The 25,334-nt window shown below is 41.5% G+C and overlaps 1 protein-coding gene across 13 annotated transcripts in view; it reads left to right on the top strand.

Annotated features, from left to right (window-relative positions):
* Positions 1–25,334, top strand: part of LOC138751919 (obscurin-like) — a 755,203-nt gene that overhangs the window by 669,456 nt on the left and 60,413 nt on the right. For 12 of the 13 annotated variants that reach the window (XM_069914884.1, XM_069914878.1, XM_069914879.1 and 9 more), the window contains 5 exons: positions 304–364; positions 8,127–8,204; positions 11,108–11,280; positions 12,924–12,950; positions 16,789–16,935. In XM_069914884.1, the coding sequence (XP_069770985.1) occupies positions 304–364; positions 8,127–8,204; positions 11,108–11,280; positions 12,924–12,950; positions 16,789–16,935 (486 nt within the window). Of the gene's footprint in view, positions 1–303; positions 365–8,126; positions 8,205–8,783; positions 8,864–11,107; positions 11,281–12,923; positions 12,951–16,788; positions 16,936–25,334 lie in introns of those variants that run through there. The other variant, XM_069914889.1, reaches the window with a different exon arrangement.

The following is a 25,334-nucleotide window of genomic DNA, read 5'->3' as shown; positions in this document are numbered from 1 at the left end:
GCTGGAGAAACTCAGCAGGTCAAACAGTGTCCTTTATAGAGCAAAGATAAAGATTATCTATGTTTTGAGCTTGAGCCCTTCATCAAGGTATGGAAATATTTTCCGTCTCTGATGGAGGGCTCAAGCCCGAAACGTCAGCTATGTATCTTCATATTTGCTACATAAAGGACACTGAGTTTCTCAAGCGTGTTTTTTACTCCTTCCCCTTGAGAATACTTTTCAAAGCAAAATTACATGCCCATTGGAAAATAATGCATTTGTCTGATATATTCGATTTATACATAATCCTGAACTATGCAACAGGTGCTCAAATGAAGAATTGCTGGATCACTTGTTCAAGAAAAAAAGTGTTGCAGAGCCTGAGGTAAGATATTATCAATTTTACTCATTTTTAACCTATTAAACTTTGTCAAATAATTAAAAAGGAGTGAAAGCATACCTTCACAAACAGAATTTCATTAGTAAAAGTTATTCATTTGTCTATATATGAATAAAATGATAAAATTAACTTGAGAAGATCTAAACTGCCTGCATGTATCCTTAAGTTGAACATGGTTCAGAGGATGAGATGCTGTATTTTCAAAAGCATACCTCTTCAAACTCTCTTATTTGAAATTGAAATTGTGAAAGTGCAAGTTTACCTGCTAATTTAAGAGGCCTTTTTCAAAAGATTGATATGTTCAAGATTTAAATTTAGTGATTGACCAGAAATTATTTCCTTTTGTGAGGGTAAAAATACAGCAATGCTGGAGGAGCTCAGGTCTTGCAGCGTCCACAGGAGGTAAAGATATATAATCAACATTTCGGGCCTACGTCCTTCTTCAAGGTTTGAGCAAAAAGGCTGGGGAGAATGGAAGAAAGGGAAAAGGGAGGAGTGCAGGCCAACAGGCAAAAGGTGATAATTGGTCATAGGTAAGAGGACAGGTGAGAAATGATCAGAGGAAGGGGTGGCTCTGGGATGCAGAGCTGGAGAAAAGGAAAGAGAGGGGAAAGAAAAGAGAGAAAGAGAGAAGATATTAGCGTGCTTTCTCCAGTGTAGAGGAGACCACAACGGGAGCACCGGATAGAGTGGATGACCCCTGCTAATTTACAAGGACTGTTTGGGGTAGTAGAAGGGATGCTGCATTTTTTTAATGAAAACCATCAACTCGGCCCACCTTACATATTACCAGCACGTCTGCCCTGCCCCCAAGCGCAATTACAGGGTTCATCTTGAACTAACCTTCCACCCCAATAGCCTCTGCAGCCTCTGCCATTTCCGCCACCTACTCTATTATCTTACCATTAGACACGTTCCTCTCTCTCTAGAGTGAGCAGTCCCGCTCACTCTACTCCCTCCTCCACTCCTCCCTTGTGGTGGAACACTGTATTGCAGTCATTGTACTGGTTGGCCCGCCTGAGATACTGTAACGCCTCCCCCTCCAGGATCCCTAATAAAGGCGGTATTGCCCAATCCCCTGCCTCAGTACTACCTTGAAATCGGGCCAACAGCATGGAAGATGTGACTGTGAGTTTATAGCGATTAAAGCCTGTTAATCTTGACTTCTGGCCTGCCAGGTATAATTGATAACACTACTGAGCCAGCTCTTCAGCGCTTGACGTCCTGTTTTGCGGAAACTGCCAAAATGTTTGGCCTGGAAGTCAGCCTGAAGAAAACTGAGGTCCTCCATCAGCCAGCTCCCCACCATGACTACCAGCACCCCCACACCTCCATTGGGCACACAAAACTCAAAACGGTCAACCAGTTTACCTATCTCAGCTGCACCATTTCATCGGATGCAAGGATCGACAACGAGATAGACAACAGACTTGCCAAGGCAAATAGCGCCTTTGGAAGACTACACAAAAAAGTCTGGAAAAACAACCAACTGAAAAACCTCACAAAGATTAGCATATGCAGAGCCATTGTCATACCCACACACCTGTTCGGCTCCGAATCATGGGTCCTCTACCAGCATCACCTACGGCTCCTAGAACGCTTCCACCAGCGTTGTCTCCGCTTCATCCTCAACGTTCATTGGAGCAACTTCATCACCAACATCGAAGTACTCGAGATGGCAGAGGCCGACAGCATCAAATCCATGCTGCTGAAGACCCAACTGCGCTGGGTGGGTCATGTCTCCAGAATGGAGGACCATCGCCTTCCCAAGATCGTGTTATATGGCGAGCTCTCCACTGGCCACCGAGACAGAGGTGCACCAAAGAAGAGGTACAAGGACTGCTTAAAGAAATCTCTTGGTGCCTGCCACATTGACCACCGCCAGTGGGCTGATCTCGCCTCAAACCGTGCATCTTGGTGCCTCAGTTTGGCGGGCAGCAACCTTTTTTGAAGAAGACCGCAGAGCCCACCTCACTGACAAAAGACAAAGGAGGAAAAACCCAACATCCAACCCCAACCAACCAATTTTCCCTTGCAACCGCTGCAACCGTGTCTGCCTGTCCCGCATCGGACTTGTCAGCCACAAACAAGCCTGCAGCTGACATGGACATTACCCTTCCTTTAATATTCGTCCGCGAAGCCTAGCCAAAGAAGAAGAATTTAATCACTATACCTATGTGCCATGGATAAGGCTATTTTAGCAGATAAACTGGTCACTGACCCCAAGGATCCAGAGGCCTCCATAAAATTCGATCAGTGGCTACACTGCCTGAATGCCTTCATGAGGCGACACGTCATCCGGGACGAGGATGATAAGAGAGACCTACTGATTGCACAGGTCGGCCACCGTGTCTTCCAGATGATTAGAGACCATGAGACTTATTCAGCCACTATGGGGCTCCTACAGAAGCAAGAACATGATCTAAGCCAGATACCTCCTGGGCAGCTGTGGACAAGCTCCTGATGAGTCCGTAGATGAATATATTCAAGCCTTGTTGGAGCTGGGAAGTGCTTGTGGCTGCACCAACATTACAGAAACTGTCTACAAGGAGGAACTAATGAGGGACGCCTGTCTGGTTGGCCTCAGGTCTGATCATATCAGGTAAAAAAGGCACCTGGAGAAAGGTGATCGGAACCTGCAGGACATGGCCTATCTCGTAAAGGCACGAGAGACGGTTCAACAGAACGTGGAGGTTTACTGTACCAGCATCACGGCCGCCACGTGGGGAGTTTTGGTGCCATCATCTTGGGATGTGGAGTCCCAAACTTCAGCTGCTATCACCAAGCACCCGAAGTGCTATTATTGTGGCCAGACAAAGCACCCGCAGAAGAACTGCCCTGCTAGAAGCGCGACCTGTTCCAGCTGCAGAAGAAAAGGGCACCATGCATGGATATGTAGATCCAGACCTTCCTCTTGTAGCGCCATATGTGAATAGAGACCATCGCCATCTTGGAGCGCGTCACTTTTGGCCCAATTTCCGGTCGCGGAAAACAGCATAGCAGAGGCCCAAGCATAATGGCGAGGGTCGACGTCACTTCCAGCGGCAACCGCATACAAACCATGGGGGCAGCCATCTTCAAAGTGGATATTTTGGAAGTAGCCAATGTGCACATGCAGTAGTAGCGAATCAGACAATGAACTTCTGCTGGCATCCATTGTTCTGGATCAGAGCAGGCTCCACCAATTAGCAGTAAATGGCTGCATTATGAACTGCTTGTTTGACATGAGAAGCACCAAAAACTTCATACACCCAGGCACTGTACAGTTCTGCTCCTTCACAGTGACACCAGTCAAGTGTAAAATCTCGTTGGCCTCCAAGTCCCATTCGACCGAAATCTAAGGGAGCTACACAGTAACACTAACCGTGTGTGGCACCAAGTACAAGAGTTTTAAATTGCTCGTGATGTCTCAACTCTGTGCACTGGTCATACTGGGACTTGACTTCCAGTGCCAAATTGAAAGTGTTCTGATGGAACATGATGGGCCCCACACCCCCCTCACTGTCCATAATAACCAACTTTTAAATCACCCACCCGTTTTCCCAACACAGCACATTAGTGACCTGGCCACCACCCACTGCTCATGATCTGCAATCTGTCCACCCTCCAGGTCCCACCGACTCCGTGTTCGAAAACCTCACCTCTTACTGTCAGCCAGTGGCAACTAAGAGCAGGCAATACAGCCCTGGGGACAGAGCCCCTAGCCTTATCAAGGCTGAGGTTAAATGACTCCTGGCAGAGGGCATCATAGAGCCCAGCACCAGCCCTCAGGGAGCGCAGGTGGTGGTGGTAAAGAGCAGACCATCAGCCAGACCATCAACCAGTTCACCCTCTTGGACACCTACACCCTCCCCCGCATAGCCGACATGGTGAAAAAGATTGCCTAATACTGGGTCTTCTTCACCATTGACCTCAAGTGGGCCTATCACTGATGCACAATCAATTAACCAAAAGACTGAAGTACCGGAACTAAAGGCTTTTATTAGCTAGAGATGGACAGTATCCCTTGAGTTTCTGGCTCACACTGACCTGGACTCGAACTGAGGGCAGGGTTGTGGCATGACAACCTTTATGGGGAATAAAGGGGAGGAGTCATGAGCCAGCCAGTGAGAGCAGGGTCAAACATATAAGGTCAAGGTATTTCACCACAATCACCAGCTCCCGATCGGACAGCTGCCTCTACCATTTCCTCAGGGTCTCCTTTAGAGTCACGAATGGAGTTTTGGTCTTCCAGAGGGAGATGGAAAATGTGACCATCTGTGGCCATAACCTGCAGGACCACGATGCTAACCTGCAGAAATTCCTCCAGACAGCAAAAGCCCTAAATCTCACGTATAACCAGAAGAAATGCATGTTCTGCACTTTGCGTCTAGGGTGCGTAAACTACCCCATAACCTCAAGGCCTTGAACAAGTGCCTAGGGTTCTTTTCATACTGTGCACAATGGGCCCCTAATTATGCAGACAAAGCCCACCCCCATGTTTAAAAACTACTAATTTTCCCCCGTCAGCAGAAGCCAGAGCAGCCTTCACTCGCACCAAAGGCAACGTTGCCAAGGTGGCGATACACGTTGCAGATGAGTGCATTGTGACAGTTATGTTGTGTTTTATATTGTATATAGACATGTTTTAAAGGAGTTAAATTGTGGCAGGTTTTTTTTAGTGCAGGTCACATACAAACACTTCAAAACAGATCTAATTTAAAATACTGGAGATCTGCTCAAGCCTGACAGCCCCAGCTCCGAGTGCTTTTGCAAAAACTTTGAAGAGTGCTTATAGGGACTTCACTAATGGATTGTTGTTTTGAAAACAACAGATGAAAGAACTCGGAGGATTAGGTTCGGAGCCACAGTCTGTCTACCTGCAGGTGGCTGTTCTAAGAGGGTCATATGGTTTTGCAAACAGAGAGAAAAACAGGCTTTTCTCTGTGAGAGAGGGATTTCAGTTCTACGGTTCAGCAGCCGCAGCTGGGACTGGAACAGGGCAAGCTGGCAAGCTTGTGGAAAAACCCCATTTGGAAGATGGGTTGTGAGTTCTTAGTTCAGCCTGGTCAAAGCCCTTGTGGTCCATACAAGAGGAGAGGACTGGCAGCCTAATGTTTCACTTGAAATAAGAGAAACAAAGAGGCTCTCTGTGGTGACCTGAAAAAAAAATGTTATCATCTGGAAAACCCTGATGGGGCAAGTTTCTTTGGCAAAACACTGATGTAGCTGATTAGAAGGAATCAGTTTGTGTCCAGTGAGCAACAAATCCTCTTTCTGAAAACCGACAAGAACCTTTCTGAACGGTAACCATTTACCTTTCAAGCACCAAAGCCTGGTGAAATTCATAAATGTTACAGTCTGTGCACAGTATAAGAATTGCCTGCAACCAGTGAAGGAGTGAGAAGTGAGAATTGACTGTGAATTAAAGAATTTTGCTAAACTTACTCATGCATTTCATATACATGCACTTAAAATTAGAAGGGGGTTAAGTAAGTTAATAGGAGTAAGTTAAAGTTTGATCCTGTTTTCATGTTTAAAGATAATTAAAAGCAACTTTTGTTTAAGTAACCATTTGTCTTGGTGAATATCTATTGCTGCTGGGTTTTGGGGTCCCCTGGGCTCGTTACATCATCCCATTCCAGGTAGAGACAGATGTGTCTGGCTTTGCCCTGGCTACCACACTGAACCAGGCAGGTAAGCCAGTGGCATTTTTCTCCCATACCCTCCAGGGTCCCGAACTCCAGCACTCAGTCATTGAGAAAGAGGCCCAGGCCATAGTGGAAGCTGTGCACCACTGGAGGCATTGCCTAACTGGCAAACCATTCACCCTGCTGGCTGACCAACGTGCAGTCACATTTATCTTTAACAACAAACGGCAAGGAAAAATTGAGAAAGATAAGATCCTGAGGTGGAGAATTAAGCTGTCCACTTACAACTACAAGATTTTGTACTGGCCCAGGAAACTCAACAAGCCTCCCGATGCAGGTACAATAGGATCTTTTGAGAGACTATTAGATAGATAAATAGAACTGAAAAAAATAAGGTTATGCAGTAAGGAATTTCTATGCAGTTGTTAAGAGTAGGTTATTAGGTTAATACAACACTGGGCTGAAGGCCCTGTACTGTGCTGTAGATTTCTATATTCTATGCTTTGGAGAGGCTGCAGAGGCAGTTTATTATGATGTTGCCTGGATTGGAGAACATGTCATATCAAACAAGGTTGTCAGAGCCAGGACTTTTCTCTTTGGAGAGATGAAGGATGTGAGGTGACAATATAAGATTAGATTATGACGATGGACAGCCAGGCTCTTTTTTCTGTGGGAACAGTAGCAAATACCAGAGGACAGCGATTAAAGCTGAATAGAAGAAAATTTAGGGGAGATATCAAAGACACTTTTTTTGCAGAAGTCAAAAAAAGTCATGATATTTAGAATGAAGAGGGTAGCCTTAAAATACAGGATCTATTGATCATTTAATAAAATGGGCAGAGTGGTGTCTGAATGAATTTAACCTGAAGAAAGTGTGAGGTGACGCATTTTGAAAGATAAAGTGTTAAGAGAGTAGAAGAGCAGGAAGATAATTGTATGTTCATAAAATATTAGTTAGGCTATGGCTGAAATACTATGTGCTACCCTTGTTGGCACATGAATGTGCAGGGAATTAGAAGGATATGTATCGCATGCAAGTAGTCAAATTTTACTTTCACTTAGGCATCATGTTCAAATGTATAAATTTTTAAAATTTAAATTTTTAATTTAATTTAGATATACACCATGCTAACAGGCCCTTTCGACCCATGAACCCAATTACACCCAATTGATCAACACCCCCAGTACGTTTTGAATGGTGAGAGGAAACTGGAGCACCCAGAGAAAACTCACATAGATAGCGCCGGATTGGAATCCCAGTTGCTGGTGCTGTGACAGTGTTATACCACTGCTACCCCAATCGTGTTTAGTGCAGACTAAAGGGCTGAAGGGCTTGTTCTTGTTTTGCACTATGTTCTATTGAAAGGATGTAATTTCACCAGATAGAGTGCAAAGGAAATTGTCCTGAAAGTTGCCTTGGATTGAGCATTTCATTTAGGAGGAGAATCTGACCACCTGAGTTTGTTTTCCTTGGAGAAAATGAGGCTGCGTTGGGGACCTAGTTAATGTAAAATTATGAGGGGCGTAAATGGGAGCTTTGGTAAGAAACTTTCCCCCTTAACACAGGTACATAAATCCAAAGGGTAAAGATTTAAAGTCAGGAGCAATAGGTTTGGAGAGAACTTGAGTAAGATTTTTTTTCAACCAATGGGTGGATATAATCTGTAATGAACTGCTTGAGGGGGTGGTGGAGGTAGAGACCTTTAGGACAGGGATTCCCAACCTTTTTGTTCCTCTGTACCCCTTGGGCATTTTTATAGGTTCCCGTGTTCCCCTAAAAATTAAGGATAAAAAAAACACAAAATTGTGCAATCTGACTGCAGATTACAAACCATGTATTGTATAGCAGTGGTTATCCTCTCAGACCCAATGTCCCCCTGAAAAGTGCAAATGTGCCACTGGGGGTACATGTACCCCAGGTTGGGAACCCCTGCTTTAGGGTATTTAAGATGCATCTACAAGAGCACATGAACACCAAAAGCATAGACCAAGTGCTGGAAAAGATGGGAACTAAATGGTCAGCATGGACATGAGTGAGCTGAAGGATATATTTCTATGTGACTCAATTACAGAGATTAAATTTTAATGTATTTATTTAATTTTATTGTTTTGTGTAGGTTAGGAACTATATCCAGCAGATTTTGGAAGGGGTTCACTATCTACATGACAACAATATTCTTCATCTTGACATAAATGTAAGTTTCTTTCTTTCATATGTATTAAACTGACTATTGACCACACATTCACCTCAAGGTTGTGTAGAGGTGATCTTGTTTTTTTCAATTGTGCAATAGCTCCCAAAGATGAGATATTAGCCCCATATTAGCATCATGTATTTCTTGGTTCAGTTTCATGTTATATTCTAAAAGTACGAATAGAAAATACAAGTCACCAGAGAGAAACGAAACATCTTACCCATCTGAAACTATCTGCAGATGGTCCAAAGTGATGCTGGTAAGCAACTCACCAAACCAAGAGATTAAAAACCCAGTGGCTGCTGCAGGAGCAAACAAAGCAAAATTTCAGTCTCAGAATATAGGGAAAATCAATGTTTCATTCATTTAAAGTTACTAATGCCAGATCATTTATTTTTCACTTTTTTGAAATACTCTTTTGTCACAAGAGACATAAGAGACAAGTTCACAAGCCATAAAGTTTCTCATTTTTATTTGGATCAGATAAAAAGTGTAGAACCTGAAATATTAATACCTTTTCGCTTTCCACAGAAGCTGCCTTATTGTTGAATGATACCAGCATTTCTGTTTTTATTTCAGATTTAAAGCATGTGCAATAAAAACAAAAAGAAATTGCTGGATGTAGCTTATATCCCGGAGGGTGATTGGCAGCCGACCAGGTGGGGCTCGGTCCATTCATTTGGGCTGATTGACAGCCAGCCAGGTGTTGTCTTGTCCTTCCAGTGCTCTTCCTACAGGTACACAGGTTGCCCCCTGCAGTAGGCTAGTGATGTATCACCGCAGCTACAATTCAAACTACCATGCATTGACCAGCCTGCCCATTAGCTCCATGCCTTTATTCTCTCTAGCCCAAGTTTCTCATTGAGGAGCAATGTGCAGCATATTTTAACTGGGTTCCTTTTGTCACAAGACTTGTTCCTTTTGTCACAAGACTTCGTGTCAGTGCTGCAGGAAGACTGTCAGCAGCCAAAAGGTCCCTGATATCCCGTGAACTCCGATTATTTGAGGAGGGACACAAGATGATCATCAGTCTCCTTCCTTACATGTCCATGCTATCTGACCATTCCATTGGCTTGCAATGCTCCTCCTCTCTGTACGTGGGGCCATTCATTTTAGCCTTTTGCCAGAACATCGCTCCCACCCAATTGCCTAGTTGTAGTGACAATCCTCGCTATGTGTCAGTACGAAACGGTGAACTTTATTTACACACGACACCAATACGTAACAGAGACACAAATGCACCCACATACGAACCAGTAATGTTCTGAACAAGTTTGCAAAACAATACTGATGTTAATTCGTGGGTTCATACAATCAGTACCTACCACCTTTATCATAACAAGCAGACACAGAACGCCAATTAACAAAGTAATGTGTATCTGTCTACAAGTTACAAGGGCGAGACACAATAGTTGTTATTTTAAATTTGTAGTAGACCTAATACTGTACCAAGAAAGAGGTGTGTGTTTGTTGGGGATGGGCGCTGATGATGTGGCCTAGGAGCCAAGTGGGCAGCAGTCCGAAAAGGTTTGGAAAACACTAATCTACATAAGTTAACATGGAAAATTGGTGCAGCAAGTTTGCAGATGATACCAAGATTGGATGTCTCGTGGACAGTGAGAAAGGCTTTTAAAGTCTGGAAAAATGGGATGCAAAATGTAGATAGAATTTAATGCAAACAAATGTGAGATGTTTCACTTTGGAAGGACAAATCAAGGTAGGACATATACGGTAAAGGGTATGGCACTGAGGAGTACAGTAGAAAAGTGGCATCACAGATAGAGAGGATCATAAAGAGAGCTTTCCACAGTATAGGAGTAGTGCTGTTATGGTGAAGTTGTATAAGATGTTGGTGAGGCCAAATTTGGAGCATTGTGTTCAATTTTGGTTACTTAACTACAGGAAGTATATCAGTGTTTGAAAGAGTGCAGAGATTTACAACGATTTTGCCAGGACTTGAAGAACAGGTTAGGACATCTTTTCCAGGACTGTAGAAGATTGAGTAGATAGAGTAAATGCAAGCAGGTTTTTTTCCATTGAGGTTGGGTGAGATATCAACTAGAGGACATGGGTTAAAGGTGAAAGGGTAAAAGTTTAAAAGGACCATTAGGGTGAAAACACACCAAAATGCTGGAGGAACTCAGCTGGACTTTTCAGTATCCATAGGAGATAAAGATCTATTGCCATTTTTCAGGCCTGAACCCTTCTTCAAGGAAGAAGCAGAATGAGCCAGAAGCAGGAAATCTCAGAAAGTCTCACATTTCAAGTAAGGGGGGAGGAATCCAGACCAACAAAAGGTGTTAATTGGATATGATAAGGGACATAGTAAGAATTTATCATGGAAGGAGACAGAAAGGAGAGAAGTGAACTTCTTCAGACAGAGAGCAGTAAGAGTGTTGAATGAGCTGCCAACTGAATTGGTGAATGCAGGCTCAATTTCTACATTTAAGAAAAAATTGAACAGGTACCCTCAATGGGAGGGTTACGGAGGGACATGGACTGGGTGCAGGATAGTGGGACTAGGTAGCATAATAGTTCAGTACAGACTAGAAGGGCTGAAGGACCTGTTTCAGTGCTGTGGTGTTCCATGATTCTATTTCTAGTGTCGACAGTTTTTTTTAAATTTCTGGCAGCTGTGGGCTTTTTTTATGTCTGGTTGTTACTTCTTTTTAGACTTTTATTATCATTTGACTCATTTATTCCCAGGATCTCCTTCAATCGTCAATCTTTACAAATTTGTTTGTGAACATTGCTTCTTGATTTGTCTTAATATTTAGTTTTTCCATTTCTTTTAAAGCCTTTGCCTCCCTCTTAAGAAAAAGGCTTGTAGGGGGATGTACGACCTTCTGTGAATAGTTAATTGGTGACTAACTTACATTGTGATTTTTCCTCTCTTTAATTAGCCTGCTAATATTCTAATGGTGCATCCAGAAAAAGACGACATTAAGATTTGTGATTTTGGATTTGCGCAAGAACTCTCACGGGACAAGCTGCAATTTAGCAAATATGGCTGCCCGGAATTCGTGGCCCCAGAAATTGTTTCCCAGCATCCAATTTCAACAGCCACAGACATATGGTAAATGTTGCCGAGTACTGGAATATCATAAGTATAGGGGCACACGGTCTTGACGGGTGAGACATCTTAGCCTAGGGAATGGATTGTGTTAAACTGTTCTTTTCAGCGCTATCTCATCAAGATTGACCAAAAAGATAGAAGTTGTCTTTGTGAATTTTGGCAAGGTCCTGCATGGCAGACTGGTCTGAAGAGTGAGCAAGTTAGTTGGATACAATATTAGTTTGTTGATAGGAGTGAGAAGATGGTAGTGGAAGGCTGTTTTTCAGATTGAAGATCTCTGACTGAGATTCAGATTTATTGTCAGAGTACATACATGACATGGCATAGAACCCTGACCTTTTTCCTGCAGGTGAGGCAGAATTACAAGTTACTGATAATGCCAAAAAAAACCTGTACACAACATACACATGTAAACAAATACAGAAATTTAAACAAACTGTGCAATACAGAAAGGAAAAAAAATCAATAAAGTGCAAAAGTAAGAGCCCTAAAGCGAGTCCCTGACTGAGTTTATTGTTGAGAAACCTGATGGTGGAGGAGGAGCAGCTCTTCCTGAACCTGGTGGTGTGAGTCTTGTGGCACCTAGACCTCTTGCTACTGATGGTGTGCTGTAAGGATCTGTTGTATACATTAACAATTTGGATGAGAATGTAAGTGGTATGATTAGTAGGTTTGTGGATGACACCAGAACTGATGGTGTGGTGGAGAGTAAAGAAGGTTGTCTAAGGTTAAAATAGGATCAAAAACAAGTCAAGGAATGGCAGACGGAATTTAACTTAGATGAGTGTGAAGAGATTCAATCTGGGAAGTTCAACCAGGTCAGAACTTGCATAGTTTAATGACAAGCCCTGGGAGAGTGTTGCAGAACAGAGGGACTTAGGACTATAGGTACTTAGTGCCCTGAAAGTGGTGACATGCTGTTAGACAGGTTAGTGAAGTGGGCATTTGGCACACTTGTGTTCATCAGTTGAGGTGTCAAGTAATAAGAGAAGAAACATCATGTTAGTTTGACTATTATATGGAGTTCAGGTCGCCATATGCAATTAGGGTGCACAAAAGGTATGTCGCTAAGACTTGAGGGCTTGGGTTTTAAGCAGAGATTAGGTAGGCTGGGACTATTTCCCTGGAATGAAGGAGGCTGAGTCGTGACCTTAGAGTGGCATATTTATGGGTGGTATGGTTGGCGTAGTGGTTAGCGCCACACCATTACAGTGCCAGCGATCGGGACGAGGGTTCGAATCCCACATTGTCTGTAAGGAGTTTGTACATTCTCCCCGTGTCTGTGTGGGTTTTCTTCGTGTGCTCTTGATTTTTTTCCCACCATTCAAAATGTACCAGGGATTGTGGGTTAATTGGGTGTAAAATTGGGCAGCATGGGTTCACGGTCCAGTAGGGCTTGTTACCGTGTTTTGTGCTTAAAATAAGTTTGAGGGGCATAGTTCACATTCCTTTTCCAGGGTAGTGTTGGGAAAGATGTAAAGTGGAATTGAGGGACAATTTTTTTCACACATGCTGTCAGAGGATGTGGTAGAAGTGGGTACAATTGGAATGTTTAGAAAATACTTTGACAAGTTCATAGAAAAGATTTAGAGGGATCTGGGAACACTGCTCTCATTTTATTTGTCTGCTTTTCTTCTGAACAGGTCAATTGGGGTGATCGCATTTTTGTGGTGAGTAACATGAGGTCTCTACATTTCTAATTTTTTTAAATATTTGGAACTGGTAGTTTGATTTCAGAAGGGAGTTTCTACCTCACTGGCTCACAGCCACCTCCACGTCCAGGCTTACATCCATGACTGTGACTCTCCACCATCCCTTCTCCCGTTTTAAGCCTCCTTCCTCCTCCTGGACAAGCTGCCCGCTCTGGACCTTTTTATTTCCATCTGCCACTGTCTCGACTTCACCACTCCCTTTTCCCATATTTTAATCTTACTTCCTCTGAATGCTCTGCCCTCCACTCTCTCTGCAACAATCCCAACCTCACCATCAAACCCGCAGATAGGATGGTGCTCTTTTGACTGGCACACTGAAGCCAGAAAACAGGTCTCAGACACCTCCTCCTATCTACCCCTCCACAGGACTCCACAATGGCACATCAAGCCGCTGTCTCCAACACCATCTCCAACCTCATCTCCTTTGGTCACCTCCCTCCCACGGCCACCAACCTCATTGCCTCCCATCTCTGCACTGCTCGTTTCTACCCAAGATACACAAACCCAACCATCCAGTTAGACCCATTGTTTCTGCTTGTTCTTGTCCCACTAAACTAGTTTTATCTTACCTTGTCTCTATCCTTTCTCCCCTTGTCCAATTCCTCCCCATCTACTTCCATGATACCTCACATGTCCTCCATCTCTTCAATGACTTCAGATTCCCTGAACTGGACTGCCTCATCTTCACAATGGATGTCCAATCCCTTTGTACCTCCATTCCCCCATACAGACAGTCTTAAAGTACTTTGCTTCTTTCTAAACCAGAGATCCGACCAGTCGCCTACTATTTCCACCCTCCTCCGCCTGGTAAAACTTGTCCTCACTTTAAACAACAATTCCTTTAACTTGTCTCACTTCCTCCAAATTAAAGGAGTAGCCATGGGTACCCGCATGGGTACCAGCTACACCTGCCTGTTTATGGGCTTTGTGGAGCCTAGACAGACAAGACCCCTCAACTCTTCCTCTGGTATATTGATGACTACATTCAGGCTGCCTCATGCACCTGTGATGAGCTTGTCAACTTCATTCACCTCATGCCCATTTTCCACCCTGATCTCAAACTCACCTAGATAATCTCCGCCAACACTTTCCTCTTCCTGGATCTCTCTGTCTCCATCTCAGGAGACAATCTTTCCATCGACATTTATTACAAACCCACTAACTCCCACAACCACCTTGACTACACTTCCTCACCCTGTCCCTTGCAAGAATTCAATCCCCTTCTCTCAATTTCTCCATCTCCGCTGCATCTGTCCTAAGATGTGGTCTTCCAGTCCAGATCTTCGGAAATGTCTGCCTTCTTCCACAAACATAGCTACCTTCCACCACCATCAACTCAGCCTCACCCGCATCTCCTCCATTTCCCACTCATCTGACCTGGCCCCCTCTGCCCCCAGACACAACAAACAAAGTATCCCAAGAACAGATGGGTATGTACATTTAAAGCTCTCTAAAGGCCCCACTTCTTGGTAACCTCCAATCAGAATTTACGTTGCAAATGTTTATCGTCTTGATAGTCTCTGTTTCTTTTCTTTATTCTCTTTGTGCAATTCTTTTCTTTCTTCTATTTTTTCTTCCACAAGGGTTTTGGTAGGGGGAGGGGGGGAGGGGTTAGGTTAAGGGTCTTTTTTTCTTTTTGCATATACTTCAATCTGAGGCGCCTGCAAGCTCACACCAAGACACAAGAGAAACTTGTCTGTGAACTACTCTTTGCAGACGATGCCGCTTTAGTTGCCCATTCAGAGCCAGCTCTTCAGCGCTTGACGTCCTGCATTGCAGAAACTGCCAAAGTGTTTGGCCTGGAAGTCAGCCTGAAGAAAACTGAGGTCCTCCATCAGCCAGCTCCCCACCATGACTACCAGCCCCCCCACATCTCCATCGGGCACACAAAACTCAAAACGGTCAACCAGTTTACCTATCTCGGCTGCACCATATCATCAGATGCAAGGATCAACAATGAGATAGACAACAGACTCGCCAAGGCAAATAGCGCCTTTGGAAGACTACACAAAAGAGTCTGGAAAAACAACCAACTGAAAAACCTCACAAAGATAAGCGTATACAGAGCCGTTGTCATACCCACACTCCTGTTCGGCTCCGAATCATGGGTCCTCTACCGGCATCACCTACGGCTCCTAGAACGCTTCCACCAGCGTTGTCTCCGCTCCATCCTCAACATCCATTGGAGCGCTTTCATCCCTAACGTCGAAGTACTCGAGATGGCAGAGGTCGACAGCATCGAGTCCACGCTGCTGAAGATCCAGCTGCGCTGGGTGGGTCACGTCTCCAGAATGGAGGACCATCGCCTTCCCAAGATCGTGTTATATGGCGAGCTCTCCACTGGCCACCGTGACAGAGGTGCAAAAAAGAAAAGGTACAAGGACTGCCTAAAGAAATCTTTTGGTGCCTGCCACATTGACTACCGCCAGTGGGCTGATCTCACCTCAAACCGTGCATCTTGGCGCCTCACAGTTTGGCGGGCAGCAACCTTCTTTGAAGAAGACCGCAGAGCCCACCTCACTGACAAAAGGCAAAGGAGGAAAAACCCAACACCCAACCCCAACCAACCATTTTTCCCCTGCAGCCGCTGCAACCGTGCCTGCCTGTCCCGCATCGGACTTGACAGCCACAAACGAGCCTGCAGCTGACGTGGTCTTTTACCCCCTCCATAAATCTTTGTCCGCGAAGCCAAGCCAAAGAAGAAGAAGAAGAAGAATATACCACATGTAATTATTTTATATATACAATTTTTGAACTTATAATGCAATTCATATTATGGTTTATTGAGCCACACCTCCTCCCTCACCATGGTCTGGGGCCCCAAAAAGGACTTCAAGTGAGGCAACACTTCACGTGTATCCACAGGATTGATTTAATGCAATCGGAGCTCCCTTTATGGCCTTCTCACAGTAAATCAGTAGATAGACTGGGCACAGATTGGAAGATTGCTTCACTGAGCACCTTTGCTCCACCTGCACCAGTGACAGAGACCTCCAACCATTTCAGTTCTGTGTCACACTCCCATACTCACATGTCTGTCAATGCCCTTATTACTATCCCACAAAGACCACCTGCAAATTGGAGGAACAACATCTGATTTTCTATCTGGCCACTTTCCAGCCAGATGGCATTAACATCGACTTTTCTGGTTTCTGCTAACCTGCTCTCCTCTTTGCCCCCACCCCCTCCCTTCCCCTTTCCAATTCTCCTCTCTCCCTTTCCCCCTCCCTTCACCTAGCCATCCTACCTCCTCTTGATCACTGCTATCCCCTCCCTCCCTTCTCCACCTATCTCCTACCTTTGTGACCACACCTCCCCCCTTCTCTTTTGTTTGGACACCCGGCGACATTTTCCCATACCTTGAGGAAGGGCTTAAGCCCAAAATGTCGGTTCTGTATTTTTAATCTTTACTATATAAAGCACACTGCTTGACCTGGTGAGTTTCTCCAGCATCGTGCTTTTACTTTTACTCCTGTGTTGAACTGTTCATTGGAAGTTAATATGCAGGCTCAGTAAACAGTTAAGAAGACAAATTCTCTATTTGCCTATATTGCAGGAAGAGTTTCAAAAATATGAATGAAGGGCTCAAGCTGATTGTTGGTTGTGTATCTTTATATTTGCCATATAAAGTATCCTATTTGGCCTGCTGAATTTCTCCAGCATTATGTTTTTACATCAACCACGGTGTCTGCAGACTTTCGTGTTTTACACTTAAAATGCTGCATGGGTTTGTTTTCAATGTGTATTATTTTAATTGCATTCATTGTCTGATTATAAATATTTTGATTCATTAAAGTTTGACAGGTCGTTGTCCTTTTTCTGGTGAAAATGATCGAATCATACTGTTAAATGTGAGAAAAGGATCCTTCTCCTGGAATGAGTATGATTGTATAACAGAAGATGCTCAAAGTTTTGTGAAGAGAGTAATTCAGTTAACTCCAGAGTAAGTAGATATTGACATGTGCTTTATTGAAGTTACAACTGGCTATTTACTTATATATTTACATTTTCAATATTTAAGTGTCTGAAAATAGTGAATGAAGATATTTTGATGCAGTTTCTTACTTCATACATTTTAATTGGAAAAAAAAGTATATTTTATATTATCTTCATTTTCTTCCTAAGCTTTGCTAGTCATGGTTTAGAAAGAAAATAGTCATAGCATAAGAGATGTTAATTTGGATTAGTTTTATTTAGCATCAAGGTAGGCCCAGGCAAGGGGGCATGGCAAGATGGCGTAAGGATCAGACGTGCCTTTCAGTCCTCTCCTGACTCTATCTTATTGTTTTGTCTAGATATGCCTGTTAAAATTCTTTAAAAGTTTAGATAATTTCAGTGCTGTTAATTTAACTTATGATGATACAATTGGTGGAAAAGAGCAAAAAAAAATGACAACAGATCATCAAAAAACTACATTTTCCAAAAGTTCAAGTTTTGGAGCCTACCTACAGGAAAGACACCGGGACTCAGCGTGAAATGGATCCCAGGAGAGAGGTACAGTGTTCGGATGTAGAGCTCTATGTTACATCGGCAGAGCCCCCTAAAGAGGGCGCCAAACAGCCTTTAGAACAAAGAGTTACTCAAAGGCATTTGTCAGCTGTAGAGGTGGCGCTGCAAACTGCATCTCTTGAGATAAAAGAACCTATACAACATGATGTACTGGGAGAATTTAATACATTATGGACTGGGGAAAACCCTGGCCAGCGTCCACCAGTATTGCTGGAGAGGCTGTGGCTGGGGTTTGCACACGCAGTCATACTACAAGGAAGGCAACCAGAATGAGGGAAGGAATAGAAGATCCTTTGGAGAAGAAGCAGGAATCTGTTGAGCCAAAATCTCTTCCAATTGAAAAGATTTTTGTGAATCTTGAATCTAAATTATCTTATACAATGCAGGGATTATCCAAGATTATGACTGAACTTGGTACTAGGTTTAATACTTTGGTGAAAATACATTCTCAACAGATGGCTGAGTTTGGAGCTTTTAAGCTTGAAGTGAGAGATAAATTTAATTCGTGTAAAGAAGATATAGACGAAATACGGGATCAAGTTTTTGATGTGACCAAAATGGTCGAAGACTTACAAACTCAAAATAAAAATTTGGTGAAAAAGATTGATTATTTGGAAAACCAATCCAGACGGAACAATATAAAGATTATTGGTTTGCCGGAAGGTATGGAGGGATCAGACCCAAGAAAATTTTTTACTGAATGGATTCCGCAGGTTTTGGGTCAAGAACATTTCCCGGAAGGTATAATACTGGAACGTGCTCACAGAGCCTTGCGTAGAAGACCTATTTCAGGTCAAAGTCCAAGACCTGTTTTGGTTCGTTGCTTGAATTATTACGACAGAGAAATAATTTTACGAGTGGCTATTAGAAATGCACAACAGAAAAAATCACCCTTGATGATTCAAAATAATCGAGTTTTCTTCTATCCGGATTTGAGTCAAGAAGTTATGTTCCAACGACGGGAATTCAATCCTGCTAAAGAGTTGTTGTGGAAGAAAGGTTATAAGGCAACCTTTAGATATCCAGCTGTTTTGAAGATTTTTCAAGATGGTTGCCAACCAAAGTTCTTTGATTCTCCAAAGGAAGCTATAGCATTTGCTCAAGAGCTGCCAATTACTCAGTTTCAACAGAGACATAGTCCGCCGCGATCTCTAAGGAGACAAGAGATGGAAGAAAAGAGCCGTGCTCCAAGAAGGAATGGTTGTAATGGTGACTCGGCAGTTGGAGCTGATTAAAAGAAGAGTTGTCCTTTTTTTTTCTAATTTTTTTTTTAAAAAGGGATATTAAATAATGATGATGTTAGTTTAAGATGAAGTGAGAGTTGGGGGAGAGAACTGGATAGGCACTATTTCCTGAAAGTCATCTGCTACGTGTGAGTTATCTCACACCCATTTTTTTTTGGGAGTTACCGCATTGCGCGGTTTAGACGGGAGGGGGTATTTTTAACCTCCTACCTGTTTTTATTTTCCTTTTTTTTTGTATTATTAGATTAAAGAGTGAAGGGGTTTTTTTTGTTTAAATATAAAAGAAAGCATAAGAAAGTATTTGATTGTTTAAAAAACTAAAAATTGATGTGGTTTTTTTTGTAAAGTTTATTCAGTAGATAAGGAATATCTGAAATTTAAATGTGAATGGCATAGATAAGTTTTTTTAATATATTTTGTCTTTAACTTTAAGGTGAAAGGAGTGGTAATTCTGGTGTATATTATTTTGCTATTTTAGTTATAGAACGAAGGGAATAATGGTGAAAGTTATAAATTGAATTTTACAATTCTTAATGAGGCTTGAATTTTGTTTGTGGTTTATGCTCCATTTGTTGAAGATATAGATTTCGTTGTAGATGTGTTTTTATTATTTGGATATCTGAATTTTAACATAATGATTGGGGATATTTAAATGTGGCATTGGAGCTTTTATTGGATAACTATTCAAGAGTAAAAGGGAAAAATGGTGGAAGAGTACTAAAATTGAATTGTACAATGCTTAATGAGGTTTGAATTTTGTTTTAAGATGGTGGTTTATGTGACTAATATGATGATAGATGTGAAGTTAGTTGATATTTGGTGAAGGTTTATCTCTATAGAGAAAGTTTTTTTTTCATCTTTTTTTTTCATGCTACAATTTCTTTTTAAGAATTGATTATTGTTTAAGAATTTTTGATAGATAATGTTACTAACTTTACTAATTTTTTATATTAAGTTTGAGTTAAATATATGTTTCATCTTAACTCCGTTTGTTAAATATATGCATTTAAGTTTGATTTAAATGTTTTTTAAGTCTGATATCTTAGTATCAAATACTTTTTTTTTGTTAGTATTTTAATCGGTTATGTTTTTGTTTTTTTTTGTAAGTGGTTTTTTTTCTCACATATATTATTAACTTTATTAATTCTTCACTCTTTATTTTGGGGGGGAAAGGGGGGTTGGACTAATTTGAGTTGGGTTATTAATGTGTAATAATTATTGGGGAGGGTATAGTTTATTTAGATTATTGATATTGTATTGTCATTTTATTCTTAATTTTTTTAATGTAATCCTATATGTTATTCATGTTATAAAATCTTAAATAAAGTTTAAAAAAAAGGTAGGCCCAGGCATGATGGACAAAAGGCTTGCTCCTGTGCCATACTGTTCTATGTCATATTTTTAAACAGTTGAGGTCACCTGGGTTAAAAATGATTGAATAAATGTTTGCAAGACATTCAAGGGTGTAGTCAAGTTTTAGGAGGAGCAAGAGCGCATAGAAATGGACCACGACCATGGCTGTGGGTGTGTGTGTGCACATGCACACATGTTTTGCAACCAGTGCACACATGCATTCACACATTCTCTCTCTCTCTCTCTCTCTCTCTCTCTCTCTCTCTCTCTCACACACACACACACAGTCACATACACTCTCTCTCTCTCTCTCTCTCTCTCTCTCTCACACACACACAGTCTCAGTGAGAATCCACATGACACTAAATAATGCATATTGTTTATTCTGTTTACAAGCTGGCTTGATGATTAGGCATTAAACAAGGAGAAAAGCTGCATCCAAATTATCAAAAGGAACAGTAAATATTGCAGTTTCACTGCTGCCAACTTGAAAACAGTTCTACACAAATTTTCTAGCTTCTTTGGTCCAGTTTAGAAACACTACTACTTAAAATAAAACTATTTATTCTCACTTCCAATTAAAGGTTTCTTGATACTGAAGGGAAAAGATCAAGAAGTTCTAGTCCAAAGGTAGAGATTAGCAGACATAATCCAACTTTTAAAGACAGTTTTCAGGAGTGAAGTCAGGGAATTAATTCTTCCTCAGACAGAGAACAATGATGCCCTTCCATCCTATCTTAAACAGAAAAAAACAACTCCAAATACTTTATTAAAACTAAGTTTACAAACAGAGATGGGAATGAATTTTTAAAAAATGCTTTTATTTTATGCTGTTTCAAAAAAAAGCAGGATTTACCAGTGAAAAGTCACCAATAACAGTTGAAGAGTAGATTGCAAGAACACAACTAACTGCAGATTAAGAATATCCAACAAGGAAAAATTGTAGGTACTGGCTAGGGAAGTGAAAAAGGAGGGGATGAAAATAACCTGACAATGTGAAGGCACGTCTCAGATCTGTCAGCTTCTTAAACTGAGGTAGAAATAATAAAACAAAACAAGCTTTGCAAGAAATTGGGATGTGGGTGGAAAGAAAAAGTTTGAAACCCACTGTTTTAAACATCCCTCATTGACTCGTCATGTGCATGGTTTCAGAACTCCAAGGAAATGGGCCAATGACAATGTTTCTCAAGCCAAATATTTCAGTAACAATTGGGTCTAGAGCAGTGATTCTCAACCTTCCCTTTCCACCAACATCCCACCTTAACCAATCCCTTAATAATCACAGAGCACCGATGACATAGGGATTCCTTAAAGTGGGACGTGAATGGAAAGATAAAGGTTGAGAACCACTGTCCTAGAGCATTCAAATTAAAAATTGGCTTCTTGGTGGCAGTTGATGAGTCAGACAAATATGTCCTTATTTTAAAATGAAAATCTTGTGAGTCAATGGTGGCTTTGATCAATATCTTTGTTTGGCAAGATTATTAAGGAATACAGAATCAAAATGATAAAACAAAGTTAGATTGCAGATCTAATTAATTGGTAGAGTATTGCTGCGAATCTACATTCCTGGCCTCAACCAAGTGGAATTGCCTTCATATTGACTATGCAGGACCAATTAATGGTCCTAATCATAGTGGACTCGTACTCCAAATGGCCTGAGATCAACAAAGTAGCCTGACCAACTACATCAGCTACAATCATGGAACTCAAGTCCATATTTGAACATTTTGGTTCTCCCTGAAGCTGGCTTTGATGTTTTTAGCAAGCAATATTGCGTCATGCATGTTCGCTCGTGTCCATATCATCCTCAGTCCAATGGTCAAGCAGAATGTTTTGTGGATACATTCAAATGAGCTCTGAACAAGGCCAAGGGGAGGGTCCAATGGAAGAGATCCTGCAGACATTCATGTTAAATTACAGGATCTCTCCCAACCCACGAACTCCAGGTGGCACTTCGCCTGCTGAAAACCTCTTTGGTAGGAAAGTACGAGTACCACGTGACGTTATATTTCCACAAAGACCAGAATCTGGACCGAGAGATTATGTTATGGAACAACAGTACAGTTGTTGGCATGAATCCAAATAAAGCACGATTCATGATGGTCCACGTGTGTTGGGGCGGAAATACAGATGGGGAGAATTCTAAGAAAAATTGGAGATGTTCTCAACCATGTACAAGTTGGACCAGTTGCAACCAACTGAATGCAACCTCACTGAAACAACAACTGCACAATTCAGCCTAGATGCCCTGTTGGACACATTTGAACTTCAGAAACCATTGAACACCCATCACACGGAAATGAGCCTATACCCTCTACATCACTGGAAGGAAGTTTTGAGTTCAGAGACCAGTGAAGCCCTTCCAAGTGGATCCCAGATTCCACTCATTTGAGTAACCAGCTCAAAGGGGGAGATGCTAGGACGCCCTAAAGAAAGCCACCCCAGCCAGCATCGCCTGGAGTGGATGTTATTGGTTCTTGGAACTTGAGTCACCAATCAACTAGTCAAGTCAATGTATGTGAGAGGGCTCACAGGAGTTCCCTTGGGACAAGGGCTATAAGTACTATAAATAGTTCTCTAATTGTAAATAAAAAGGGTTCCTTCTTTGGATTTTGGAAAACACTGATGTCTGTTGTTTCTCTCTGGGTCTAATGAGGCGGAAGCTTGTATTTCACACAATGCCTGAATAGTGCAAACATTCAGCACATATGGATACAACTAATGGTTTGGATGTTTTGCTGCTCAAGAAAGGTGGAATTCAGAGAGGATTTTCAGTATATTTTCAAAAACGAGAAAGGGTGAACACCCAAGCACAAGGAGTATTTTTACCTTTAGCCATTACTGGTTGGTGAAATGGGCTTGAGCTCCATTACAACTCCTTAGTCTGATAGATGAGGTCTTGCTCTCCCTGGCCTTGAAAAAATAAATGTAAAAAGGTACTGAGCACCAATTTAAGCACGCCTGCTCTCTGAATTGTGTCAGGGAGAGCCTAAGATGGAGGTAGACCAACATGTCACTGAGAGATGTATTTGTATCAAAATAAGCTTTTCTCCTTTACACCTTTACATTTAACAATCAACTTTTGAAGTTATGGGATCAAGTTTGTTATGAAGCAGGATATTTTATTTCTTTTCAAAGAATGAAAGAGAAATATGATATATCTTCAAATACTTTTTTTCTTACTATCAAATTAAAACCTTATTGTTGGATAATTTTGGACATACTTTATGGTTACCTAGACAATCTAAGTTTGAAATTTTACTTATTGAGGGTGGTCAGAAAGGATTTATATCTGAGATGTACGCTTTATTACAGAATAAAATGCATTAGCCAGATATTCATAAATCTAGATTGAAATAGGAGAAAGATTTAGGTATATGTATTTCTCAGGATGATTGGATGAATTTATGTAAGATATGACAAAAATTGTAAATGTAAGGTATCAATTGGTTCATTATAATTTTATTTAACTCCAGAAAATTAATGAAATATAATTTTATTTCTTCGGATTTATGTTTTAGATGTCATAAGGAGGTAGGTTAATTTCTATATTCTACTTGGTCATGTGAGACGGTGAAACCTTTTTGGAATAAACAAGGAATTTTCAGAAATTATTTTGAAAGTGACATTTTTTTTACATCCTGTGGTGTTTATGTTGCGTAATATTAAGAGGATTATTTTAGAATTGAAATTAAATAAATTTCAAATTGCTTTTTTGAGATTGGCTTTAGCTGTGGTTAGAAAATGTTTGCCAATTACTTGGAAAAATGAGATTGATTTGAGTATTCAGAGATGGCATCTGGAGTTGAGGTCTTGTATTCCATTGGAAAAGATAACATATAATTTACATGATAATTATTTCTTTTACTGTAAACTTTGAGCCCGTATTTGGATTATATGGGGTTGAATTATTAAATCCCCTTTCCGCACATTAGGGTATTGCTCCAAACCATGGTAATTAATTGATGAATTTTATGTTATGTGATCTCCTCTTTCTTTCTTTTTTTTTTCTTTTTGGGGGTAGATTAAAGGGGGGTGGGGGATTGTAGGGGATTTGGTTTTTTTTAATATTTTTTAAATATTTTGTGCCTTTTTTAAGTTTTATTCATTAATTGCATTTTTAGCATATTCATCATGATTTAATAAATAAAATTTTCCAAAAAAAAAAGGGAAGAATAGAAGAACAAGGCTATGGCATTGTCAGTGGAACAGTTCCACCTGTAGAAGAATTGAAATGGGTCCAGTGTCTCTGGGAGATGCACTTAGATATGTTCCATCACCAGACACTCAAAGCATTTCATAATGGGTGGCATTTAGTGCAGCACTGTTACAGTACCAGGGATCAGGACTGGGGTTCGAATCCCACGTTGCCTGTAAGGAGTTGATACTTTCTCCCTGTGTCTGCAAGGGTTTTCCCTGGGGTCTCTGGTTTCTTCCCACCCTTTAAAAATGTAGGTGGGGTTTAGGTCAGTTGGGTTTAATTGGTCAGCATGGGCTTGTGGGCCAAAAGGGCTTGTTACTATGCCATATGTCTAACTTTTAAAGAATAATGATGGAGGTTAGTGCCACTAGGTGATAGTCATTGAGGCCGTTACTGTTGCCCTCTGGTGGCTGCCTTGAAACCTGAGGGGACAATGGACTGCTGCAGTGATGTGTTGAAGATGTCCATATAGATCTCTCAGTTGGTGTAGTGAAGAGGGTCATGAGTCCTCTCCAGCAGGAACCTGACCAGAAGCCACCATATCTGTCAATCAAGGTCAAGAACACCCATGCTTAGCACTCACCTTGTAATGAATGGCCTTTTTAAAAGATCACATAATCACCTGTTAATCACCTGGGCTGGCCCCACTGACCAGCAGTGGGGTATAAAGCCCAACATGTGGAGCAGCTTGGTCTCTTTTTACCCAACAATGAACTCAAGCTACACTCCAGGACATGAGCCAGAGACGACGCTGGAGAATCGATATCAAGGTGTTTGCCAGTAATGGGTGCAGGGCTTTTGTGGTGCAGAGTAATGAACCATTATTGTACCATGCTTCTTTTTAAAGTTACCGCCATACTTGCACTCGGTCGAGGGGTGGTGGGTATTGCTTTTTAAAATATTTTGAAAATTTTCAATCAACATTCGGTCAAAATGAAGAATAATCAAAAAGAAAAACATCAATATCAATAATATTAACAGAACGATACAAATATCGATCTGCATCCTGATATTAAAGAAAGTGAGAAAAAA

This window comes from Narcine bancroftii, chromosome 1, assembly GCF_036971445.1.
Source record: "Narcine bancroftii isolate sNarBan1 chromosome 1, sNarBan1.hap1, whole genome shotgun sequence".
NCBI lineage: Eukaryota > Metazoa > Chordata > Chondrichthyes > Torpediniformes > Narcinidae > Narcine > Narcine bancroftii.
This window is presented reverse-complemented; position numbering and strand designations above follow the sequence as displayed.